The sequence below is a fragment of the Mugil cephalus genome, chromosome 19 (assembly GCF_022458985.1).
Source record: "Mugil cephalus isolate CIBA_MC_2020 chromosome 19, CIBA_Mcephalus_1.1, whole genome shotgun sequence".
Classification (NCBI taxonomy): domain Eukaryota; kingdom Metazoa; phylum Chordata; class Actinopteri; order Mugiliformes; family Mugilidae; genus Mugil; species Mugil cephalus.
The window spans coordinates 3,448,546-3,472,150 of record NC_061788.1 but is presented as its reverse complement, the minus strand read 5'-3'; the positions used below and the strand labels follow the sequence as shown (position 1 = coordinate 3,472,150).

Here is a 23,605-nt window from a genome sequence, read left to right as displayed (position 1 = left end):
AATCCAAACAAATCTTTTTTTTAACTTTTAGATGTAGAACAATGAACGAGACGAGCTGGAGAGCGCATAAAGTTCTCCTTTGGGGGAACGGACACGATACTAATGTTTGAAATGTGCAGTTGTTTGCATGGAAAAGATAAAATGTAGTTAAATAAACGGCTAGACCTTAACAGCACCTGACAGCCACAACATTATGACCACTGACAGGAGAAGTAAATAACATGGACCATCTCTGACAGCTCAGTGTTCTGCTGGGAAACTTTTGGACCTGACATTCATTCATGTGGATCTTACTTAGACTTGTAGCACCCACCTAGACCAGACCAGACCCCCACCCCTCCTTGATGGCAGCAGTCGTCCCCAGCAGGATGCAGCCCAACATGTGCTTTAGGACCAACTCAAAAAACATGAAGAACATCACAATGTGTTGCCTGGTCTCCAAATTCACTAGATACCAAACTGATCCAGTATCTGCAGGATGATCCACAGAGGTCCCTCCCCTCAGCTCATACACAAAGGCACTTAGTTTGTAAAATTGTCTCAATATGACGCCATGCCCAAGTTACCAGGAGATAACTAAGAGTTTATAAAAATAATCTCAACAGTCTCATAATCAGGTGATTGGATGTAGTCGCTGATTGTTTAGAAGCTACCGCACTCATGAGTCAGTTTCTTTGACACCTCTTCTGGCAACAGACACATCAGGACCAGGGTGAGCAACATAGCAAGAAGTTCAGACACTATGACTGAACATTCACATGTTATTTTTTGGCTCGGTAAAGATTTAAATACGAAATTTAGTAAGCGGAGAAACAATCTGCATGCATCCTACCGCTGTGGGGTTCTCAGTAGTGGTGGGATCAATCTATAGTATAAGTTAATATATTAAAAAAAAGATCAAAAGATAAAATCAGGAAAGAAAGGTTATGTCCAATAAGACAAAAACAAACAAACAAACAAAAAAACACCAACACAATATGCAGTTAATGTACATGCATGTGCAATTACTGGGGTATTTGTATGCAAAATACACACAACTATGCACAATGCTCATTAGCACTCGATAAATAATGTTACAAACATTTATTGACAGTGTCATCTGCACAGACCAGGGTGCATGTGACCACTGACAAGGCATTAGATTATTATATTTTATGGTATGTTGTCTTATTTAGTGTCGCGTTAGAGTTGATGAGGATCAAAAGTTTAGGTGCAGCAGTTTCAAGATGTTGCCCAAATGCACGTCAGACAGTTTATTATTATTATTATTATTATTATTATTATTGGTATTATTATTATTATTATTTGATTCATTATGTTATTATGGTCTTTTTTGATACAGCAAGTCAAACCTATATACTGTTTATACTATTGTCCTCAGCACAAGGTAATATTTTTACAGACCTTGTAGATCCTACTGTTAAATTATATTCTCTGTGGTTTATTACATTGCATTACATTATAATTTAAGAATAAATCCAGTCTAGAGTAGTTTCAAAGGTCAATATTTACTGCACTGCTCATTCAAACCGGAAGACTCGATAATCTACTTCCAACATCGATTTATCCGCGAGCAGCTTATCCTCCTTGACGTCCAAGTTAACCAACGAGTCACGCTACTACCGGCTACTTCACAGCATCTTTCGCCATGGCAGATCCAAGAATAAGGCAAATTAAGATCAAAACTGGCATCGTTAAACGGTAAGACTGCCTCTTTGTTTCTGTTTTTGTGTTTACATATACATGCCCGCCCGGTGAGCCTCTTGCATCAGTTATCATCGGGCTAATGCTAATGCGCTAACTAGGTTAGCCTGGCTGACAGGCGGGTTCGAGAAAATTCTAAACCGCGCCGGGGGAACGTTCCCCGGACACGGTTTAAATTTACTCCGGTGCTGGAGTGCGGCCTGTGGTTCATGACTAGACTGGTGCGCAGTTTCCATTTATTTGCAGCGGCTGCTTTTCACTCTCGTTTGACGGCAGTGAGTCAACGCTTCTACCGTGACAGTAACATCTCATCGTGCCCTCACAGATAGCGTTGTGTATAATACTAATAAAAGATGCTTTTAGTCTTTTAAGCTGATTTGATTTAGTGATGCTAGCTGCGAGGCTAGCGCATGACAAAGAAAAGCTGCATTTTGTTGATGGAATTCTTTCTGCGTTTTCACTCAAACCGGTTTGTATTCGCTTGGAAATACTCTAATAAGTTTGGAGGCATTTTGTACTTTATTTTTATTTATTTTATTTATATAGCACATTTCATACACAAGTCAGCTCAATGTGCATTACATTAAAAAAAGAGGGGATACATACATTTTAAAAAAGATCAAACTGAAAAACAAACATGGGTTATAATCAGTAAGTTATACCAGGAACAATAAAAAGGCATAGAGGGGATAAAGTCTAGACTAAAGTAGGGCATCAAATAAGAGTGCACATTTTAGCACAGGGATGCTCACAGTGACACATGCTTTAAGCTAAACTTATCTAACTCTGCTCCATTTAGCATCAAAGCTCTAACAGTTTGTTTTTTTTTATTCCTCCACCCAGTCTGACCTGACTGTGCACTTTTTAGGGAGTCTCCACCATGTTGTTTTTGTGTGTGTGTGATGTCATAGGTGCCAGGTCATCGTCTCATTACATTTCTCCTACATTCCTACACAGGTGTGAGGATTTCAGTATTAGAACAATTTGAAAAGTGTTTTAATGAAAATCCACCACTTGCAGCGAGAACCAGCTGCTGATTGCGTGAACTGAACTGAACTGAACTGAAATGCAATGCAGCCTAACAAAGTGTTATACTTTTTGCACTCCATGAGAAACAAAACTTGCGTCTCCTGTTTGAATAAAGAGTTCAAAAGAACAAAGATTATGCCAAAGCATGAACCAAAGCACAGACACATTTAAGTATGAATAAAATAAAACAGCATCCTGTTTCTTACTAGAGCCAGGTTTTGTGAAAGTGTATGTTTGCATATAATAACTGAGAATAGTGCAACTTTATTTTATATTGTTTGTTTACATTAGAATATAACTTCAGTTTAAGATTTCTCTCCAAGATCTTAACTCATATTTTACTTTAATCGGTTTCTCCGCTTGTGCTTTATATGTGTGTATATATATATGTGTGTGTGTATATATGTGTGTGTATATATGTGTGTATCAGACCACAGGTCATTGTTGAACTGTCTTTCTTTTTGAATTAGATAAATCTGCAGTGTCAGTGAGGAAAAGTTGCAAACCGTGTTGCGACACCTCCAGGAAGCTTGCAAAAACGTTTATTACTTCTGAGAAACAATCAGACATGTTCAGTACAGTATAAATGTAATATAACGGAGTCGTTGTCCTCCAGCTCCTGTTTAACTAAGACGTACAGTAGACTCTGCTGTGATAATCTGAATTCATCGTAAGTCCACCGGTGTTTGTTTTTGGTGCAGCAAAAGAAACGAAAATGCACAAAGCCATGTTTTGTTATGTAGTTGGAAAAATTCAGCTGTTGCTGATTTGCACAAACGTAAAGGCGAGCTTCACCCAGCATGCACGGTGCACAGCAGATAGATTTCAGGTGGATTTCAATGTTGTACAATTTGGTTTCGATAGCGAGAGTAGGTTCATTTACCTGAATGAAAAGCCAAATGTTCTGTACGTGACAACACCCAAAAGCCTAAACTAAGTAGCCTTCCAGCTGCTCCACTTAATCCATACGTTGACCACCTCTGAATAAAAGCAGCACATAATATTCTCCAGGCTTTTACTGTGCAAAGGCAAAAGCATTGAATGAAACAAAAGTTTCAGTAAGAGCATGTTACCGCTTGAAAATGGCCTGAACTGAGGTTTTCCTTGAACTTGACCTTTTAGTCGCTTCATCCGAACGTTTAAGTTTTAATTCCATCTAGACGTGATCTAAGATTTTATCAGTGTCAGGAGTTTTAAATGTTTATGTGTTGTTTGGATCTGTGTTATAGAAGTTGATTTAACACTATTTTGAAAACTATTCATTGCAGAACCGTGGTATTAGGTTGTTGGTTTTTAGCATTTGCCACATACTAAACTGACAACTCTGTGCATACTCGCAATTTTATGTCCAATCCCATGCACTTTGTTTCTCTGCCGCGCAGTTTTTCCAGAGCTGATGGTGAATATTTTCCATCTCAGGTCTTTTGTTTGTTGCAACACAAACAAATAACACCCAATCATAATTTCTACTCCCGTACGTTACGAATAGACGGATCTGTTATGGGACTAAAAGTAGACGTTTTGATGCAGGACCTGTCTGTGAAACTCATCAAGCAGGTTAAGCCAGCAGAGTTGGCCAAATTTACCATGCTAGGATTAGAAAATATTGTAGATATTACGAGGTGTGGTGAGATAATGGGCCTCGGTGTAGCGCCCCTGAGTGTGTCTCTTATCGATCAGGCCGACGTCTAATTCCCTCCTGTCGATGGCGTTTGTGTAATGTGCTATCGATTGTGTTTTGATGAGGGTCAGATTACCAACAGGCTCCCGGAGCTGGTGATGATGGAGGCTGGGTTTTCCCACCGAGGATAATGTCACACGAGTGGTCAGTGTGGGAAGAACAGCGCTTACAGTACTCAGGTTTTTGAGGTTAAGTCTAATATTCGGCTTTAATCAAGCTGTTAGGTTCAAACATAACATAACCTGTTCAGTCTCTTTGTCCCTTGTCTGTCTTCTTGTTGTCTCCTCTTTCCTTCCCCCCTCGCCTCCTCCCTTTTTATATATATATATTGGAGTTTAGAGGAAACCTGCCTGCTCTTTTAGCCGGGCCTATTTCCAGTGGCTCTTGCACATTCCAGTCAGTGCCTTTTCTGCCCTAGCGAGGCGGATGCCCTTAATAAAATGACAACAGTAATTTGCCTTTGTCATTCCCGGGTCCCAGCGCAGACTTTTACACCGCGGCTCAAAAATACAGTGCCGGAGAAGGGCGGCCGAATGTGTGTGTGCGTCGACTGGCTCTAATTCCCTTTTTTTTTTTTTTTTTTCTATTTTCCAGAGAGCTGCCTTTTCCATTAAGCCTGAGGTGGCAGGTCTATTTAAAACCAGCCACGACCCCACCCCTCATTCACACCGCGCTCCAAGTCTGGGAGAAATAAGAAATTAACATCAGGAATTGGAAGAGGAGGAATGGACATTTTGTTATTAGACTGTCCTTCAGTTTTATTCAAATTATTCCAAACCCTCCTTTCCTCCCATCTTTGCCACCTTTTCGTCGAGTCTAAAACAGGTGACATCGCTCATTCTGCATCAAGCGGGAAAGAAGACGGGAGCCGCCGCCGCTGCTGCATATGGTGCATGTTTAAAAACCTCCTTGATGGAACCGTGTTAGAATGAGTGGTAATTGAAGTAAAATATGACAGAGTGCCGCCGGCTTCCTTGGCTAAGCAAGGAGGAGGGACGGGGGTCTCCAGTAATGTGACTGACTAATGAAGGATTACTCACTTACACACACACAGCTGATTTTATGAAAAATTGAAATTTGTGTTGTCACTCCAACAAGCGGGCGCAGCCGGAAAAAGACTATTAGCGGGGAAATCATTATCAATAGCGGTATTTTCAAACTCCATTATGCCAATCAGGGTTCGGAATTTAGTTTAATAGATTTAGTTCCATTTGGGCCGTAATTGATAAATAATCAAAATTTATCAATGTACTCGAGCCGCCGTTTTCACTAACAATCAGGGAAAAAGGAGGCCCATTTACCACCTGACTTGGTCCAAATTAGGGATTGAATTGACGATCAATTAATCTCTAAAAAGGACGAGTGGTGGGCGGGCGGGCGTCGGAGGCAGTAAGGCTGAATAAAGGAGTCGGATAATCATGTTGATAAGGTGCGAGCTGGAAGGCATGATCCGGTTAACAAGGACAGACAAAGGTTTTTATTTGTGTCTGGCTGCATGGAAAATACACAGACACACAACCATGATTTATGAAGTAAATAAAAATGATCTTTGCTTTAGGAATGATGGAGAAATTTAAAATAAAAACTCATAAAATGTGTTTCAGTCCAAAAATGCAAACTAAACAAAAATCTGATTCAAACTGAGCTTTATTTGAAAGATCCAGATCTTTGTGTGTGTAACTGTGCAGCTACATTACTTCCTGTTTGCTCTTGGAGTCATGTGTTTTGGATCTCGATCAGAGTCACGTCTGAGAGCAGATTGGAAATAAAACGTACGAATTCAGAGAAGCGCTGCACAGAAACTAAGTCATATGCAAGATTTATCAGCTAGAGGGAAAATATTGGACAACTACTCAAATCAGTTAAGTCGGAATGACATTTATTATTATTATTATTGTAACACAAAGTTGAAAAAATACAACAGACTCTCATCCAACAAATGTTCATGCATCCATGTTGCGTTGTCCAATTTGTGCACATTGCTTTTTACATTGTCTGTGGATTAGGGATTTGGGTATTGGCAAGGAGGACGATATGTATCGCGATACGATACGTTATTGCGATATTATGATATTACGATATATTGCAATATTCTACATAGTTCACTGAGAAATTTTAAGTGCAGCCTAGATGACATCAGTGATGATTCATTGGACAAATTGAGTCAAAAATCAATATTAATCCAAATGATCCATTTCCAATTTATTGCACTTGTACAGATAAAGGTGGTGGAGATGCGGAACGTGACTTTACCTTTTTCTTTCTTGCGATATTTTCCCTTATCGGTATTTTTTCCCACCCCTAATGTGGATGTTTCATATAACGATGTCTTATTTAATCTGAGAGGAAAAAAAGAGTGAAATATATAATATATATCTGCATAGAAGGCAGCTATGTATATATATATATTAATGCTGTCGATAGATTAAAATGTTTAATTACAATAAATGTCGTAGTTATTCAAATTCATGGCAGTTTTTCTTTTTAATATCTTTCTTATCAACATCTCGACTCCCCTGAAAGCTCCCTGCTTAGTTCATAACTCGGTTCACATCAGCTGTAAATATAAATAACTTTTCTTGTCAAGAAAACAATCTGAAAGGACTTTTTAAGCTGAACTTACTTCAAAAATAATTTTATTTTTTATTTTTTTTAATATCTTCTTGCTTTGCTCTTCTTCTTAAAGGATCTTTGACAGTTTTGACACCTCGTGGCTCATTACTGCCCCCCGTAGGGTAAAGGTATCTACTGCAGTCGCACTTCAGATTCTGCTTGCTTTCCACAGAATGTGCCTGCACAGAAGTTTCATTTTCTTAATGTAAATACTGAAAAAATAAACTAAAAACACTATTGGCTGGATTCAATATACCAGTATACCACCCAGTCCTAGGTCTTAGACATATTTATAGTCTTTAGGGTGATATTTGTCATCATACTTTTATAAAACCAAAAAAACTCAACCCCTGAAAAGCATTAGGATAAAGTTTCCTCCAGATGTGTCCTATCGTGGTATAAACGTTGATTGTCAAAGCATAATTTTAGGCTGATCTCCCCTTGGCAGCGGTGAGGAGGAGTGATGTGTTCGCTGGTTGTTATTGAGGTGTGTATCTTGCCTTTTCCTGTGGGAGATGATCTGGACGTGTCCTCTCAGTCAGAGGAGCGTTGGGCGAGGATGAGGATAGATGGGCCCCCTCTGTAGAAAGTGACCATCACCGCCGGCTTTTTCACGGCACAGCTTATAATATCTGTCTGGGAGGCTGTGCACTCGTGTTTGATGGAACAACAACCACTACCACTGTCTTTTTAACTGTGTCTTTATGCTGTCGTTCCTCCGCAGGCTGGCGAAGGAGGAGATTTCGTACGTGAACGAGGCGAAGCAGCAGGAGGAGAAGGTCGAGCGCATGAAAGCGGAGGCGGGAGATGAATATGTCATCAAGAAACAGGTACGTTTTGGCGTCTTTGTTGCTGCGGACGAGGAGAGAAGTTTTTGTTTTTGTCACCACCTGTGGACGTCGGCCTGTGAGCGAAGAAGAGGCTTCGCTCTCCTGTAGCGATGATTTTTTGAGTGGCCCCCTCGTCCGTCTAATGAGGTCAGCCCACGGCGATAATGAAGAATTAGGTTTTGAGAGAAGAACCATTAGTGATTTAGTAATTTGCTTGATGCAGACGTAATTATATCATGTTACTTTATAGGAGTTTGATAATTACTGACACATGCTGGTAATTTAGTGTCTCCCCAACAGATCACTGGCCCATATCCTCCTCTCTATTCTCACTACGCCTGCATCCCTCCATCATTTGGGCCGTTTGTAGAGTCTCCTTAACAGCCCGATAGGCTTTTCTTTTCCATATTCATAACAGATAAACTGAAAAATAAGAATCTAATTAATGCATAAAGATACAAAGAATCTACATTGGTTTATTGTTGATTGTTCAATCCATTGGTCACCAACCATTTCCCTGACGTGGGTCTAGTACTGAAACATTGCAAAAATGTGCAGGAGTAGTTATAAGATTTTGATTTAAATATGCAAATTATTGGTTCCTCCAAAGCTTTGCAGCATCGGATAACTTTTTACCAATTAGTACTATTTAAAATCTAAACTGTGCAAATATTAGATTCCAACAAACTGTTGTGGGTTTAAAGTGACACATATTTGCTTCTTGTAGCAGACAGTTGGTCTCTAGTGGATAATATTACAGAAGCCCAAACGTCTCAGACTGAAACAAAGGAAAAACCATGGACTGTATATAAATATGGACGATGCATCCCCACTTCCTCGCATCGGCCAAATTGACACTAATTTCCCAGGAATACAGGCAGCAGCATCAGTACGGTCTATATGGATTGTACACTTAAAATATGTATTTATTTTTTCCAGCGCTCACAGTTCCACGCTTTATGGAGTGGTTGTCATGGCAACTGGTAGTCGCATTCATTATGTCACATCCTGTTTCTGTAGCGTCAAATAACGAACTAGAACGAAACTTATCCAGAAAAAAAGTTGACACTTGAACATGCATCAACATTATATTAACCACCTAAAATGACAAAATATGGGGCCGTTATTGTAGCAAGAATATTTGAAAATGTGTAACTGGATCCGGTTACGCATTTGCAAATTTATTTTACACATTCGTGGATCGAAATACACATTTGCAAATCCTTTTTGTTACCATAACAGAAACAATCCTTGAAAATCAGCAGAAAAAATATATTATTGTAGTTTTTTTAGTTTGGCCCAAGTCCCGCCCACTAACATGGAAGAGGCGGAGCTTATAACCTATACTGCAGCCAGACACAAGGGGGAGCTCTACTTTCACTTTTGTCTTCTTGTATATATTATAACGATTATAACAAATAAGGATTCAAGTTGATATGTTGCTGTCAAATAATAACTAAGGTAGTGAAATGAAAAAGGAAAATAAGGGGAAAAATAAACTAATAACATCAAATAAGTAATTTAAAAGAGGCGGTGGGGGATTTCTAAATCGGGTTGTCACTGTATTAATAACAGTCAGATGCCATCCATCTATATATATAAACATATATATGTATACTACAGTATTGTTAGCGTATGGACGTAGCTAACTCTTGCTGCTGATGCTCCAAGCCTGTTATCAACACGGCGAACGTGGCGATAGAAAGTCCTGGAACGGCCGCGCCAGCACATTTCATTTCATTATATTTCCTGCCGACATTAAAATTCCGTGTGCGCTTTGTTTTGTTTTGCTCATTCGCGGAGCGGCGGCGGCTCCGGGAGCTGAGCAGCCCGGCTTGGCTGGAGTTAAACGGGGAGATTGGGAGGCCAGATGGATTATGGTTGGAGATGAGAGGTCTGAGGCAGGATGGATTAGAGGTTTTTATTTTAATGGAATCAATACGCCGTAAGTGTCATCTTTATCCAGCGCTGATGGGATCATTCCACCGCACCGAGAGGGCACCGTGACTTTTCTCCGTTTCGGCGCTCGGCTCGCTTAGTCTAGCTCACCTTGTCACATCTCGACGGCGACCGGCTCCACTGGTTGTCTTCTCGGCGTGTCAGTTTAGGCTCAGATGAACTCGTACACAGCGTCGGCGGCTAGTGCGCACAGCCGTGTAATGTACACGTGTGTGTGTGCGTAAACGCGTCCGTGTTGTGACGGAGGGACCAGGTGAGGAAGCATCTGTCATGAGTGAGTGTGTCTGACAGCGTTAGCCAGCTCCTCTCTGCTCTTTAGGGTGCCAGCTGGGGGAATTCCACATTAGCCGCGCCCGTGAAAGTTCCCCCCCCCCCACAGGCGTAGTAATACCTCTTTACGCCTGATCTCGGCGTCCTCAGTTTTGAGCGTTCATCCAGGTGTGCAGCCGGATCGAGGCCGGGTTCCTCCCCGGCTCCCGGCTCCGATCGATAACTCAATAACATTTTTCATACCGCCGGCTTGTTGGGAGGTGTTAACCACAGCGGAGTGGGACGTGGGACGCCCCGCGCGCCGCGGCCCGAGGAACAAAGGCCACAGGCAAACGCACGGGATGAATATTCCTGCGTCTGGCTGTTAAAATTAACCTCCTAAACTTGGAGAACGCACGTTCAATAAAAGCGTTGATTCTTGTGCAGGCAGGTAATGAAAAATAATAATAACGGCAGCAGAGGCGGCGGCGGCGGTGGCGGTGGTGGTGGTGGGTGGGGGGGTGGTGGTGGTGGTGTTGTTATTGATGAATAAATATCGCGGCGGCTCTGATGTGGTGTTTGCTGTGTTGGTTTCAGATGGAGGTGTTGAACGAGTCCAAGATGATGATTCCAGACTGTCGCCGGCGTCTGGTCACGGCTCACGCAGATCTGCTCCAGTTACTAGTAAGAAACACGCGACCACAACACGTAAACGCACAAAATCTCTTTGCATCATTGGCATTAATGTCCTGTTATTTAATTTTATGAGAAATAAAACACATCTGAGCTCGTGTTTCACTTTTAAATTTCATCACACGTGTAGAAAAATGTCTTTTCATCTCGTCATGTTTTCATAAAGTTTGATTTTGAAATTTTGCTAAAGTTTAAATATTTTTTTGGTCATTTATGAGCCAGAGGAAACATTAGCTAATGAACATCTTATCATTACTTGAGTCCAGCCTTTAGATTTAGGACTTTTATTCTGGTTTATCTAAACATTTTCAATAGGAACAATTCTATTTGTCTTTTGGAGACATAAGCCTACATGGCAACAGGAAAATATTCAACCGCCAAATAAAAAAAAATGTGATTTATGTCACTCAAAAGATAGAAAATGCTAATAAAAGTGGGTTTAATCCAGATCAGAATATCTCAGAAGTATTCGTTGGATTCAGGGTCTTCGGTGCCATCATCACTTATCTGCTTTCATTAGAAAACAGCAAAACTATTAGATGTACAGACGTGGAATTTGGTGCAAACATTCGTATCCTCCTCAAGCTTTGTGCCCCTTTGAACCAATAACAACTTAATTACTTTAAATCTGTTACTTTAAATGTTCATTGAATATGTGCCTGATCTAAAGGCTCTTTTAAGGTTCGGGAACGCCCTTAATTATGCAGAATTTTAATAAAAAAGAAACAAATGAGTAAGAAAAAATAATTTGCTAGCGTACAGTTGTCGTGAATAGTGAAATAAACCACTGAAAGCAAAATATCTTTCTGAACCAGGCTGTAAACATGTTTAATATCGCTGTAAAGTTGGACTTTTTAACATGTGAATCTGCTCCTTTTTGGAGCCTCAAGTGGCCACTTGATGAACTGCAGCTTTTTGCACTTAAACATGGGCTTCATCGACGCCTGATATCTCCAAACCTCCTCAGATACCGATCAGTCTTTATTCATCCAAATCAATCTATTCAAAATAATAGTATATAATGGAAATACTAGTGGAAAGCGAACCAATCACAGCTGCACGTAGTTATTTTTCTTTGGACGTGGACGTCAGCTAAAGCGCTAGGCTCTCCGTCAACTTGATGCAGGAGCTTAAACCACCTTTTTTTAAAATTTTTATCTGAATTCTCTCCGTTGGGACCTGATTATGATCCTGCAAAGACCTGCTGGGTTAAACCAGATGTCGGGTTACCAGACTCCAGGTCTCCACAGCTCAGCTTTGACATGTATCTCATCACGAGGCGTCAGGTGTTCTCTTTAATCTCCATTGAATTCCAGTGAGTGTGTGAGTGCAGCATTAGCACAGAGCTGCTAGCACCAATCTAAACCTAAACTGTCGCTCTGCTTCCTCCAAAAAATATGTGAGCGAGATCAGTGTCATTTCCGCGAAACTGAACCTTTTTGAATGAGCTCTGAGCCGAACGCGTCAGGACCTGAAGCTCATGTGGTGAGAAGCAAACGTGAGCGTGGAAGTCTCGGGGTCGTCTCAATTAAATCAGAGCGTCAGCCGAGTCTGGTGGCGGAGAGAGACGTGAGACGCACAGAGAGACGACCTGGAGCTGTTTGATCTGAGAAGTTCACATTTTAATTCCTAGTCTGAAATAAAACCAAACCCTCTCCCTTTCTCTGTTTGTGTGTTTTCAGGAAACAGAAGAGGACTTGGCTGAATTAGAGGAGTACAAAGAGGCCAGAAACGTCCTGGACTCGGTGAAGCTCGAAGGATGATTTCTGATGTGTCTCTGTTTTCTCACTGTGAGAATGCGCCACTCGCTTAAACGTCCATTCCTTTTTGTTGGGGCCTTGTCTGGATCCACTCAGGGTCTCTGATCGTGGTGTAATTATTTCTACTGTTTACCGCTAACGTGCCACCGCTCCCCCCACATCGATGTACAACACGCCCCCTCCTCCAAATCTCATCCTCCACAAGGAGAACAACATAAACACTCGGTTTATTCCAGTAGAAAGGTGCACGAGTTTTTCCTTTCATCGGTATTATTGTTGTTTTTTTTTTTTTTTTTATTCTTTTATTTGGCTTGATTGAATATTTATCGGCTGCCTTCTCTACACCGAGGACGACGTGCTTCAATGTTGGACTGTAGCAGCAGAAATAATCCGTTTGATGGTGTAATAAACCAGCTGGGATCAGCACACTGACACAGAATCTCTGACATAATTCTCAGAAATGACTTTTTTTTTTTGTCCTCCCCCCCTCCCTCCCTCCTCACCCTCCTCACCCCTCCCTCTCTGATTGACTAATCTCCGGATCATTTCAACACTAACTGACAGATTTAATTGCAGTGTATTCACCTGCTGCTGTTCCTGTTAACAGCACGGGGAGACGGATCGTGTCTTGATGCCTACAATAAAGACAAGAGCACTTTGGGCAACGCTGTCAGTCAAGTGACAAATGTTGGTTATGGCCGTGAATGACAAAACAGGCCCGTGAACGCGCCACCTATTATCCTCAAATAACGACACCAGCCCGCATTAAGCCGGAGAGAGTCCTTCCTAAATAGTCATACTAATAAATGAACTCAATTGCCAGACAAATTAAGGTTACATTTGACTTGATCCTTATTTTACAGATTTCGATAATTATCGGGATCACCCCAAAGTCTCATTAGCGCCCTAATGAGGCGCTGCTACTTGCGTGACATCTACCCCGCTCCATCTCGTTAAGGAAATCGCTCTTCAATGCTGATTATTTTATTTGGAGGTATAATTATATTTCTTTCGGATAAATCACGGCCTAATCGAGTCCGTGCAGAGGGCAGCGGCGCTAATTGAGGCATGAGATGCGGCGGCGGGGCGCTACACCTGGGTGTATGTGACCGGAGGACCCGCGCACGGAAGCTGGAGGCTGGAAGGCGAGTATCCACCTCCTCCTGTAGAGCAGCAACAGTGCGTGGAAATACTGCTAATAAAAGGAGCATTTACATTTAAGAATAGAAAAGTAAATCATTTTTTATTATTATTTCTGATAAAAAAAATTCTAATGGTTTTAAATTGTTAATTGGTTCCATTTTTATATTAAGATATGCTTTGAAATAGTGAGAAAATAATAATGAGCACAGATTTTCCCACAGAAATCTAGATTAAAGTTGCGTAAACTATAAATAAAATCAAATAAAAGTAGAGAATGAGAATGAAAGAAGCTTCGTTCTCGCTTCATCCTGAACATCTGCGCGCTTTGGAGCGATCCTGTACTTTCATTTCATTTCTGTCCTCCTTAAAAAAAATCACATGACTTATCAGCTGTGGATGATCAGCAAAACCAACGAGGCCTCCCTCACAAAAAAAAAAAAAAAAACATTAGACCCAAATGAACGGATCGTCCCCTGTGTAACCTCTGTCTAACCTCAGCGGCCATTTAATTCCTGGTAATGAGAGCGGATAATGAGATTTGATTCAGTGGCCAAGTCTGAGACATTTTACTACAGTATTTTTTTTGGTAAAACAATTAATAATTTGTATTATTGTAGCTGATAACTAAACGACCAAATGTCATGGAAATGCGTAAACGCTGCGTAAAGTTCATTTTGTCTGATAACATCTTGAAGTAAAGTGGTTTTGGGTGATTCTTAAACTCTCGTTCATTATTTTCATTCCAAGTTGACGCTAACATCAAAATGTTTGCTGAGGAAACGGAGCCATCGTGGCTGAAGCTGTAACTACATGTCGCCACCATGAAGGATGCGCAGCTTTGCCAATTTTCTGCCTCTGAAGTTTGTCCGTGTCAAACTTTTGCGGCTGGTTCCTGGACGCGCAGGAGACCGATGCGGCTGCAGCAGCAGCAGCAGCAGCAGCATCAGCGCCAGCTGCTCCTCCACCTCCACCACCACCTCCTCTTCACCACAGCAACTTATTACTCCTAATCCCCCAGACTGTCACCAAATCAGCTGCATGAAACAAGAATCTCATTTGTTAAACTGGGAGCTTGTGCAGATGGAAGATCGATTGTTTTTCTCCTCAGAAATCTCTAATTGAGTGAATACAGGCTGCAAAGGCGGATCAGAGGGAGAGAGAGAGAGAGAGAGAGAGAGAGAGAAGGGGGGAGGAGAGGGAAGACGGAAGAAGGAAGGGACGTCGCCCGGGCCGAGGGTCTCCGCTGTAACCACGAGGTCACGAGTTCAAGTCCCGCCAGTCACCCAACGCGTCCAGCGCGCATGGATGAGACGCATGAACCAGAGTTGGCCTCTGAGCCGGATACGCGGCTGCGGCAGCAGCAGCAGCGCGCGTCTCGCGTGTCTCACGTTGGTTTTTGCTGTTTTATTAAAAGTCACTCCTCATCTCCACAACGCGTGAAAACGTCTACTTTCCACTCAGATGCGCCGCATTAACTTGCAGAGGGCGGATTTGTTTGTTTGTCTATTTTTATTTATATCAGAGGTAAGATTGATGTGAGCGTGTTAGTGGAGTCTGCACGGGGGAGATGTGGAGCTATGACTGCTTATACAGGTCCTAAAAAAAAAAGAAGAAAAAAAAAAGCAAACTATAATTACAGGCTCGATCTCACACAGAATCAATTGACACTATTAAGTGGAAGGATGTCTTTAAATTAAACCGTGGCATCTAACAGGAAAACAACTTGAGGCAAGTTGTCAAACAGCAATAATGCACAAAAACAATACAAATATAATAATTACATTTTCATAATAAACTGCATCAAAATGTCATGTAGACTAATAAACAACAACAGCAGCGTGTTTCTTTTTTTTTTTTTTTAAAAAAAGAAAATACTAAAGGAATTTAATCCAATTTTATCTTTTAAATTTAAAGTAAATGAATTAAAATGATATTATTTTTGTTCATATTTCTTTTAAAGGCCCTCCCTTGGCACGAACGTCTCCTGCTCCCTGACACGATCATGATCTGCTCGCTCCTTGTTTGGGTTAAATATGACCTGGTGCTGCTGAAGCTGCTGCTGCTGCTGCTGCGACGAGAGGAGTCATTCACTCGTGTTTGTGCAGCTATAAAAGCATGAAGCTATTGAAAAGTCGTAAAACGAAGCGCGCCATCCATCATCCTGCGATGTGATGATTTTAACTTATCCTTACAGCTCTGAGCGCGCCAGGAAAAAAAAGGCAAGTAAAGATATACGTTCTATAAAATATTACAATAAAAAATACTACGTGGAAATAAAATATACGATTTTCTATGTAATTATGAACATTTAACCCTTGAATAAATTATCCCAAATCTCATTTTAATTCTATAAAATAAACGAACCTGAGCTCGAAGCAAAAACCCAAAGGATATATTTTTTAAAAATAAATAACCTCTTGTCTTAAATCTCCTAAAATCTACCTTAAATCCAGCTTCTAAAGAAATCAGAGCCTTGATGAATGAGAGGATAAAAAAAAATAATAATATCTCCCGATAAGTGCGCGTCTTGCTCCTCTTCTTCTTTTCCTCCCGGAGACGCGCGCACGTCAGCGCAAACACGACTCCGCTCCGCATCCCGACGACGCGTTACCAGGCAGACTCCCGCACGCGACTCCTCTCCGTCCATCCCTCCCAGTCTGTCGTCGTGCCACCAGATTGCAGAACAAATAAAAAGACGAGCGGAGGCGAACCGGAGCCCGGGCGCACTGAATGAAAGAAACCCAGCGCGAGCCCCCGGGTTCACGCTCGGACGCCTCCTTTGTGCCAAAAAAAATTTCCAGCACATAATAAATAAACCTCCTCTCTGGAAACGTCCCGACATCTGCCTATAAAGCATGTCTGATTTCTTTTTTTTTTTTCGGTCATTATAATGTAGCAGACTGACGCGCGCGTGTGTGGCAGAAAAAATCTGCTAATTGAGTCTAATGGTTTTTTATTTGGTGACAAAGAGAAACACGCTCTAGCTGATTTTTAAAAACTTTTTTTTTTCTAATTTCCTAAAAATAAATCATAAAATCTAGAAGTAGCAAAGAAACAGGCCTCCTCCTCCTCCTCCTCCTCCTCCTCCAGGAGTCCCGCGCACGATTGTGTGTTTGTGCGCATCCATTCAGGAGTCACAATATAGTAATCATTTCTAAACGGTGTCCTTTCATTAAAAGCAAACTCCCTCAGCTGTTTGCTGGAATCATTTGCTCCTCGCACATCATTTAGTCCCTCCCTTCTTGACAGTTGGAAGTATATACTCGTAAATTACCCCTTAATTTGTTCTGCTTTTAGTCTTATATTTGCGATGGAAGCCTATAGATTAGTCGCTAATTACATAAACGCGTAATGGCCTTGGAAATTAGCCCGGCAAGAATTTAAGTTTGTTGTTCGCCTGACGGGGAAATCCAGCCCTCACGTTGTCTCCAAGAGGCTTTTAAAGACGATGTGCTACTGAAGGTGTCATAAAAGAAGAAGGAGTGATAATATAATAGACTCTCGGTGTGTTACACGTGCATCATATTAGCCCGCAGCCCTGTGGCTCCTCTTCCTGTGAATAACCACAGTCCTCGCCTCGCTATAAAAACAGGAGCAGAGCGGCATGCACAATTAAACAAATATTGTGGTGATCCAACATTTCTTGAACGGGTCGAAGCTTTCGCTCAGATATTAAATCAGGTTATTTTATTGGGTGTAATTTGGAGGAGAAATCAAAGCCAATTACAGGAATGAGGAGGAATGAACTTGTGGATGTGAGAGGATGGAGGAGGAGGTGGAGGAGGAGGTGATGGTGGAGGAGGAGTGGGGGATGCAGGGGTCTCGGGCTAAAGCTGACATACCTCAGGCTTCAGCTCTGATTGGTCCTCGTTTGGAGAAGCTCATGGGTTCATTCCGCTGTTAAGCGCCTCCCCATTTCTCTAAACTACATTATAATGCAACGAACCTCCCTTTTAACCACAAACCGAATTTGCTTTCATTTAGGCTATATATATTTCTTAAATAGGTTAAAGTCATAGAGATTTTTTTTTTTTTTTGGAATAGCATTTCGCCCTGGAGCGGTGCGCAATGCTATCTCATGCCGACCTCCTGGATGCTCGCCTCGGTGAGTTAACATCACCAAACTCCGGTCTTCAACTCTACTGTAAGCTGGAGCAACTTCTAATCTTAAATCAAGCTCAGAAAATTGTCAATTTGCTTCTTATATTGTCTTAATGCGCCTGAAGTGAACCAAACTCGCCTAATTCATTGGAAAAGTAATTATTATTATTATATTACTGCATAATTTGATTTAACAAATTTCTAAGATATCGGCGAGATCGAATTGAATGAAGAGTATTTAAGGAGCAGATTGTAACGTGCATGCTGTGCTTGTCGCTGGAAAAGAGCCACAGTCGTGGCTTTTTTCCAGCGTCTGTGTTTTTGTGTTTAACGCATGCATCACAACCCGCTTTTGTCTCACCGTTTCCCGCTGCAGCAAAAAAATAATATTAACAATGCTTCAACGATTCACGATTCTCCGTTTTCTCCTGTAAAGTATTTATTTATTTATTATTTTTTCTGCTTGTGTGCACTTTGAAACCTTGCTGTGTTTGCCTAACCCTTTCCCTCCCGCAGAGAAGCTGCTCACATGTACACAAGTCTCACCTGCTGCGGTTGTCTGTGCAGGGATGAAGGATGCCGCGGCGGAGCTCCTGGGCCACAGGGAGGCTCTGAAGTGCAGGCTCGGCGGCGGCGGGGGACCTGACCCGGGACACTCCGGGGAGCTCGGCCCGGGCCCGGACGGAGTGGAAGGGGCCACGATGCTCCCCGGCGAAGACATCAGCAGCGGCGGAGGATCCAACGCGGTGCAGGTCGGCGGCAAAGAGCAGGAGAAGCAGCAGCAGCAGCAGCAGCAGCAACAGCAGCAGCAGAACAACAACAACAACAACAACCCGAACCAGTCCGGAGGGCAGCAGAGCCAGAAGCAGAAGCGGCACCGGACCCGCTTCACGCCGGCGCAGCTCAACGAGCTGGAGAGGAGCTTCGCCAAAACGCACTACCCGGACATCTTCATGCGGGAGGAGCTGGCTCTGAGGATCGGCCTGACGGAGTCCAGAGTGCAGGTGGGGCGACTGGAGGAGAAGCTTTACACCGACAGTGGTCCAGAAATAATGATCTGTTAGAACACGAATGTGTCCGCAGAGAGGAGACAAACGGAGACACAAAATATCAGCACGTTAGAAATATCTGGAGCAGTTTGTTTAAAGGAGAAAATGCACAAACCTAGAAAAATTAAATTAAATTAAAAATACACTCATACACAACGTGATGCTACAAAACAATCAGAAACACATGAAAGATAAGATTTAATATTTTAATTTAAACTAAACATTCGTCGTATTTTGTTCTTAAATGATTCAAATTATTTTAAAGGCTCCAGTTTAAAAAATAATATTAAATAAAAAAAAATGCTTCTCTAATTCCTTCTTAATTAAATTACTGAAACCAGACTGAATTTATTCTTATTTCATGTTGTAGTTTCTGATTTAACGAGACGTCGTTAAAATTACAGAATATTTAATATTAATGTAAATAAATAAAACTATTTATTGTGTTTATTTAGCTTCCAGTTGCACTGAAGTAATAATGTATTAGGAAACATTTATTTTATTTTATTTTATTCCAGACTTTTCTAACAATTCATTATTATTTTTTCAGTCAACACCAGAAACAAATCTTTTCTTTTAATTGAACGTCATATTATTTTAAATAGTTCAACACATGTTTCTGCTCCGGTGTGTCTGTGTGTATCTAATTTATTTTCTACTTGGGATAAAATTGTAAAATCGTTTTTATTTTTATCTTTTATCAAATCACATCTTTCCTCCTGTGGTCTCACTTATTTAGGAGATTTTAGATGGAGGGAAAGAAAAGATAATATTTTAGACAATTGAATTTAATTTAACCCCGTGTTTATATTTCAGGATTTAGTTTTAAATCAAATGAATGACTCACATTTCGTGCCAACGCGTAATTAACGCACAAGGAGCCAAACAGCGCAGCTTCTCATGAAACTGAAATCGACCTTTTCAGATCGTTGGACCAGTGATGGTGGAAGAAAGTCTGCTGCTCTGAGCTCTTCCTTCTTTTATTTAATTCATCTTTACACAGTTATCTTATCTCCCCTGGACTAAACGACTCTGTGGTCGCTCACATGTGAAAGATAATCCTCATTATTAATATTATTATTATGATTATTATTATTATTATGATGATTGCGCGGCTCCATCCAGTCTGTGCACCATCTACATAAAATCACAATTAGTGAAATGAAGCTCGTCTGCTGTTATGACTGAGGAGGAGCTGGAGCTGGAGCTTTGGCCTCCCCTCTCCTCCTCCTCTCTCCTCCTCTCCTCTCCTCTCCTCTGTCAGCCGCTCCTCTACGTCTTAATGCCGGACGCGCTGAGGGCGCACTCTGTCTTTGTGAGGCGGATGAGGAATTGCATTTTCTTTCCTCTGAAGTGTAATGCATTTCAGGCCGGATTTCACGGCTGGCTACGCCGCGGGAAGGAAGAAGGGAGCGAGATTGTCCTCCTCCTCCTCACCCTCCTCCTCACCCCCCCTCCCTCATATCACCCCCCCTCCTCCTCCTCGTTCTTATTACTGCGTCCCACTTTCTCAACCAAATCTTCACATTAATCATAGACGCCTGCTTACAGCCAAAGCTACACAAGCTCAAGGACTCCGAGAATGAAGAGAGAACTATTGATCTCAGCAGGAACATTATCTTTATTATCTCAATGGCTCCTTCCAAAGCGCAGTAATTGTTTAGGGGCGAATTATCCCATAGAAATATTTTACACGAGTCAAAATAAATCAAATATCGAGCAGGATGCGTATAATTCACTTCTGACAAAATGTTACAAAAAAAAATCTATTTTATAATTTTTAAAATTTTAAAATACCCAAAACAAAATGTTATTAAAGCAGGAAACTAGACCCAGTTGAATTTATTTTTTTTTATAATCTGAAATGTTTAATGTAAACGTGGTGTTATAAATAAATCTGGCGCGTTTGTTTCGCGCTGACGGGATCTTGTTCCTCCTCGGCTGATTTATCGCCGCCATCACGGCGCTGATCACAGACTGATGTCACAGCCGTGTTTATGTGCGCGCTGCCCACGCGGCCTGTAAACACACGGGGCCCACGCTCACTCACCGCGTCTCTGCCCCGCAGGTCTGGTTCCAGAACCGACGCGCCAAGTGGAAGAAGCGCAAGAAGACCACCAACGTGTTCCGCGCTCCGGGGACTCTGCTGCCGACGCACCACGGGCTGCCGCAGTTCCCGTCGGCCGCGGCGGCGGCGGCGGCCATGGGCGACAGCCTCTGCTCCTTCCACGCCAACGACACCCGCTGGGCCACGGCGGGGATGCCCGGCGTGTCTCAGCTGCAGCTCCCGCCCGCCCTGGGCCGCCAGCAGGCCATGGCGCAGTCGCTGTCTCAGTGCAGCCTGGGCGCGGGCCCGCCGCCCAACTCCATGGGTCTATCCAACATGTCGTCGAACGGCTCCGGGCTGCAGTCGCACCTCTACCAGCCCACTTTCCCCGGAATGGTACCGGCGTCCCTGTCCGGCCCCACCAACGTGACGGGCTCGCCTCAGCTGTGTAGCTCCCCGGACAGTGACGTCTGGAGAGGGACAAGCATCGCGTCGCTGCGCCGCAAAGCGCTGGAGCACACAGTATCCATGAGTTTCACTTAGTGACGGTGGAGCCAGCGCGAAGAGCTTTTCTTTCACCCACACAGAGATCTTCTGCTTTCAGTTCTGATCCACCCAAACCACGAGAAAGGCGCACCGGGAAACATACAACCAGGATTTTGTTCCGCTCCCACATCGCTGCTGGCGATTTTCTCCAGACCCGCAAACAAGAGGGAGAAGCGAAGCCTTTATCCACCACGGGACTGTTCCTGTTTTGAGCTATAATTTATGATTTCGCATGTATGTCGACTATTTATTTGTCTATTTAAATGAACTTATCGGTTTGTTCGGTATTTCTTTCTTTCTTTTGCACACGCAGCCCCTCCCAGTCCTTTACTGTTGCAGGGCTCTCAGAAACATTTGAAGACAAATGCTGGGGATACTTTGAAATACAGATCCTCTGCTGCACAGCATGTAACTCTAAAGGGCCAAAGGGATGCACAGAAACAAACAAACCAACAAACAAAAAGAATGAGAACATGACAGGAACCAGGACACCACGAGGAAGAACTTGACTGCATGTGCTGTCCAAAGCAAAAAAATGAAAAAGAAAAGTAAAAAAAAGAAAAGAGAATGGGGGGAAGTACTATCAATTAAGACATAAAAACTGACTTAACTATAATCTGTTATATAGGATGTTTTGTGTAGGAAGCACTCTTGTTCCCATTTGGTCAGTTTGTGATAACTTATGTTTCCAGAATTCTGTCTGTGCTTATTCTCAAATCTCAAAAAAAAAAGAAAAGAAAAGAAAAAAAAGAGACTCCTTTCTTAAATGTTTGAACCATTTTGTTTCATGGACATGTTTATATCAATTAAATGTAAATGATCAAATAAAAATCATTTTCAATTATGTCACATCACGAATCAAGCCCTCGTTTCTTGGGAGCAGGTTTAAAGGGCTCAGAAAAAAAAAAAGAGTCGTCGCCACAGCTCATGGATCAGACTCACTCTCGATATCATCTGTGAATAAAAAACAAAAACAAAAAAACAGTGAATATGTCCCTCAGAAAAAAGTTCATTTACTCAAATACAGGTTCGTCCTTTTTAATAGATTTAAGCATTTTTATAAAGCTGATAATAAGAAAAACTTAAATCTTTTATAATCTACAACAACCTGAAATTATTTATTTTATTTTTATAAATCTAGAAAAATTTATTGTATTTCTGTACTCGTGAAGAAGTCATTTTATTTATCTTTTCCGTGAAGAAATGGAACCAGCTGCGTAATATGATGTAGAATTAAACCTAAAAATAAATAAATAAAAAGGGGTATTTGTGCACAATAGACTAAGTTACAGCTAATTTTCTAATTAAACAATATATTTTTTAAGTGGACAAAAGTCTTTTCCCAGTAGCTGGACAGCAGCCACAAAATAATAATAATAATAATAATAATGAAAACACTGTATACGTAACATCCTCAAGGAGCGAGCCTCCAGACTAAAAGCTCAAATCCAAATGAGCAATTTAGGCGAGATCAGAGATGTCAAACTCAATCTCAGCGAAGACCAAACTGACGAATTAGCCGAGGGCCAGAGGTGTGTTTCTTCATTTCATTATTATTTTTCAGGAGAAAATATGAAATGATGACCTGCTTAATGAACTGCAACACCCCCCCCCCCCCCAACAAAAACAAGACGAGGAGTCACCACAGCCCAGAAACAAACACGGCCTGTTCGTGATCATCTACTAGACATTAAACACATCATTTATAGAACAATAAAACCCTCTGAGTGTCCTCGCTCTGCGTGAAATAATAACGCTGATACAACATCTGGGGATTTTTAACCCTTAAAGCTCCCTTAAAGCTCCTAAATCTGTCCTGGTTAAGCTTCAGGTGTTTTAATAATCATGTGAAAAAGTGTCAGACCTATTAGTGATATTAACATCAGCTCCAACTCGACTGGTTTTATGACTGAACGTGTGAAGGATTTATGTCAGGAAGCCAAAATAAGACGAATCAGTGTTTCTTGCAAGAAGTTTTTCAGCTATAAAGTTTTAATTTTGTTTTGGAAGAATCAAAAAAAGTAATTTTAGATGAATTTGTGACAAACTTTGATGCTTAAGTTGTGAAATTTGTGAAATCAGTTTATTTGTTCTGCTCTGCGTTCGTCATTATTCAAATGAACAGTCTGGGCATCGATCAAGGAGAACCTCAGCGATGCAACGTTTTTCTCTTGCACATTTCCAATATCCAGCAGCAAAAG

General features: G+C 41.7%; 2 protein-coding genes and 1 long non-coding RNA gene across 5 annotated transcripts; 2 read left to right on the top strand and 1 right to left on the bottom strand.

Annotated features, from left to right (window-relative positions):
- Positions 1-1,545: 1,545 nt before the first annotated feature.
- On the top strand, positions 1,546-12,957 carry tbca (tubulin cofactor a). The gene is made up of 4 exons (XM_047570355.1): positions 1,546-1,701; positions 7,752-7,857; positions 10,663-10,749; positions 12,441-12,957. The coding sequence occupies exons 1-4, from the start codon at positions 1,649-1,651 to the stop codon at positions 12,519-12,521; spliced, it is 327 nt and encodes a 108-aa protein (XP_047426311.1). The 5' UTR covers positions 1,546-1,648; the 3' UTR covers positions 12,522-12,957.
- On the bottom strand, positions 12,798-18,447 carry LOC124996931. The gene is made up of 2 exons (XR_007110904.1): positions 18,309-18,447; positions 12,798-15,257 (listed from the first exon to the last, which is right to left on the bottom strand). It is a non-coding gene; the product is annotated as an uncharacterized LOC124996931 (long non-coding RNA).
- otpa (orthopedia homeobox a) lies at positions 17,574-21,947 on the top strand. Of its 3 annotated transcripts, none has more exons than XM_047570352.1 (3): positions 17,574-17,805; positions 18,330-18,766; positions 20,880-21,947. In XM_047570352.1, exons 1-3 carry the CDS (start codon positions 17,730-17,732, stop codon positions 21,399-21,401), a joined length of 1,035 nt encoding a protein of 344 aa, XP_047426308.1. In that variant the 5' UTR covers positions 17,574-17,729; the 3' UTR covers positions 21,402-21,947. The 3 variants fall into 3 exon arrangements, with proteins under 3 accessions (XP_047426308.1, XP_047426309.1, XP_047426310.1); XM_047570353.1 differs by having other exon boundaries at positions 17,601-17,766; XM_047570354.1 differs by lacking the exon at positions 17,574-17,805 and adding an exon at positions 17,958-18,192.
- The last annotated feature ends 1,658 nt before the right edge of the window (positions 21,948-23,605 follow it).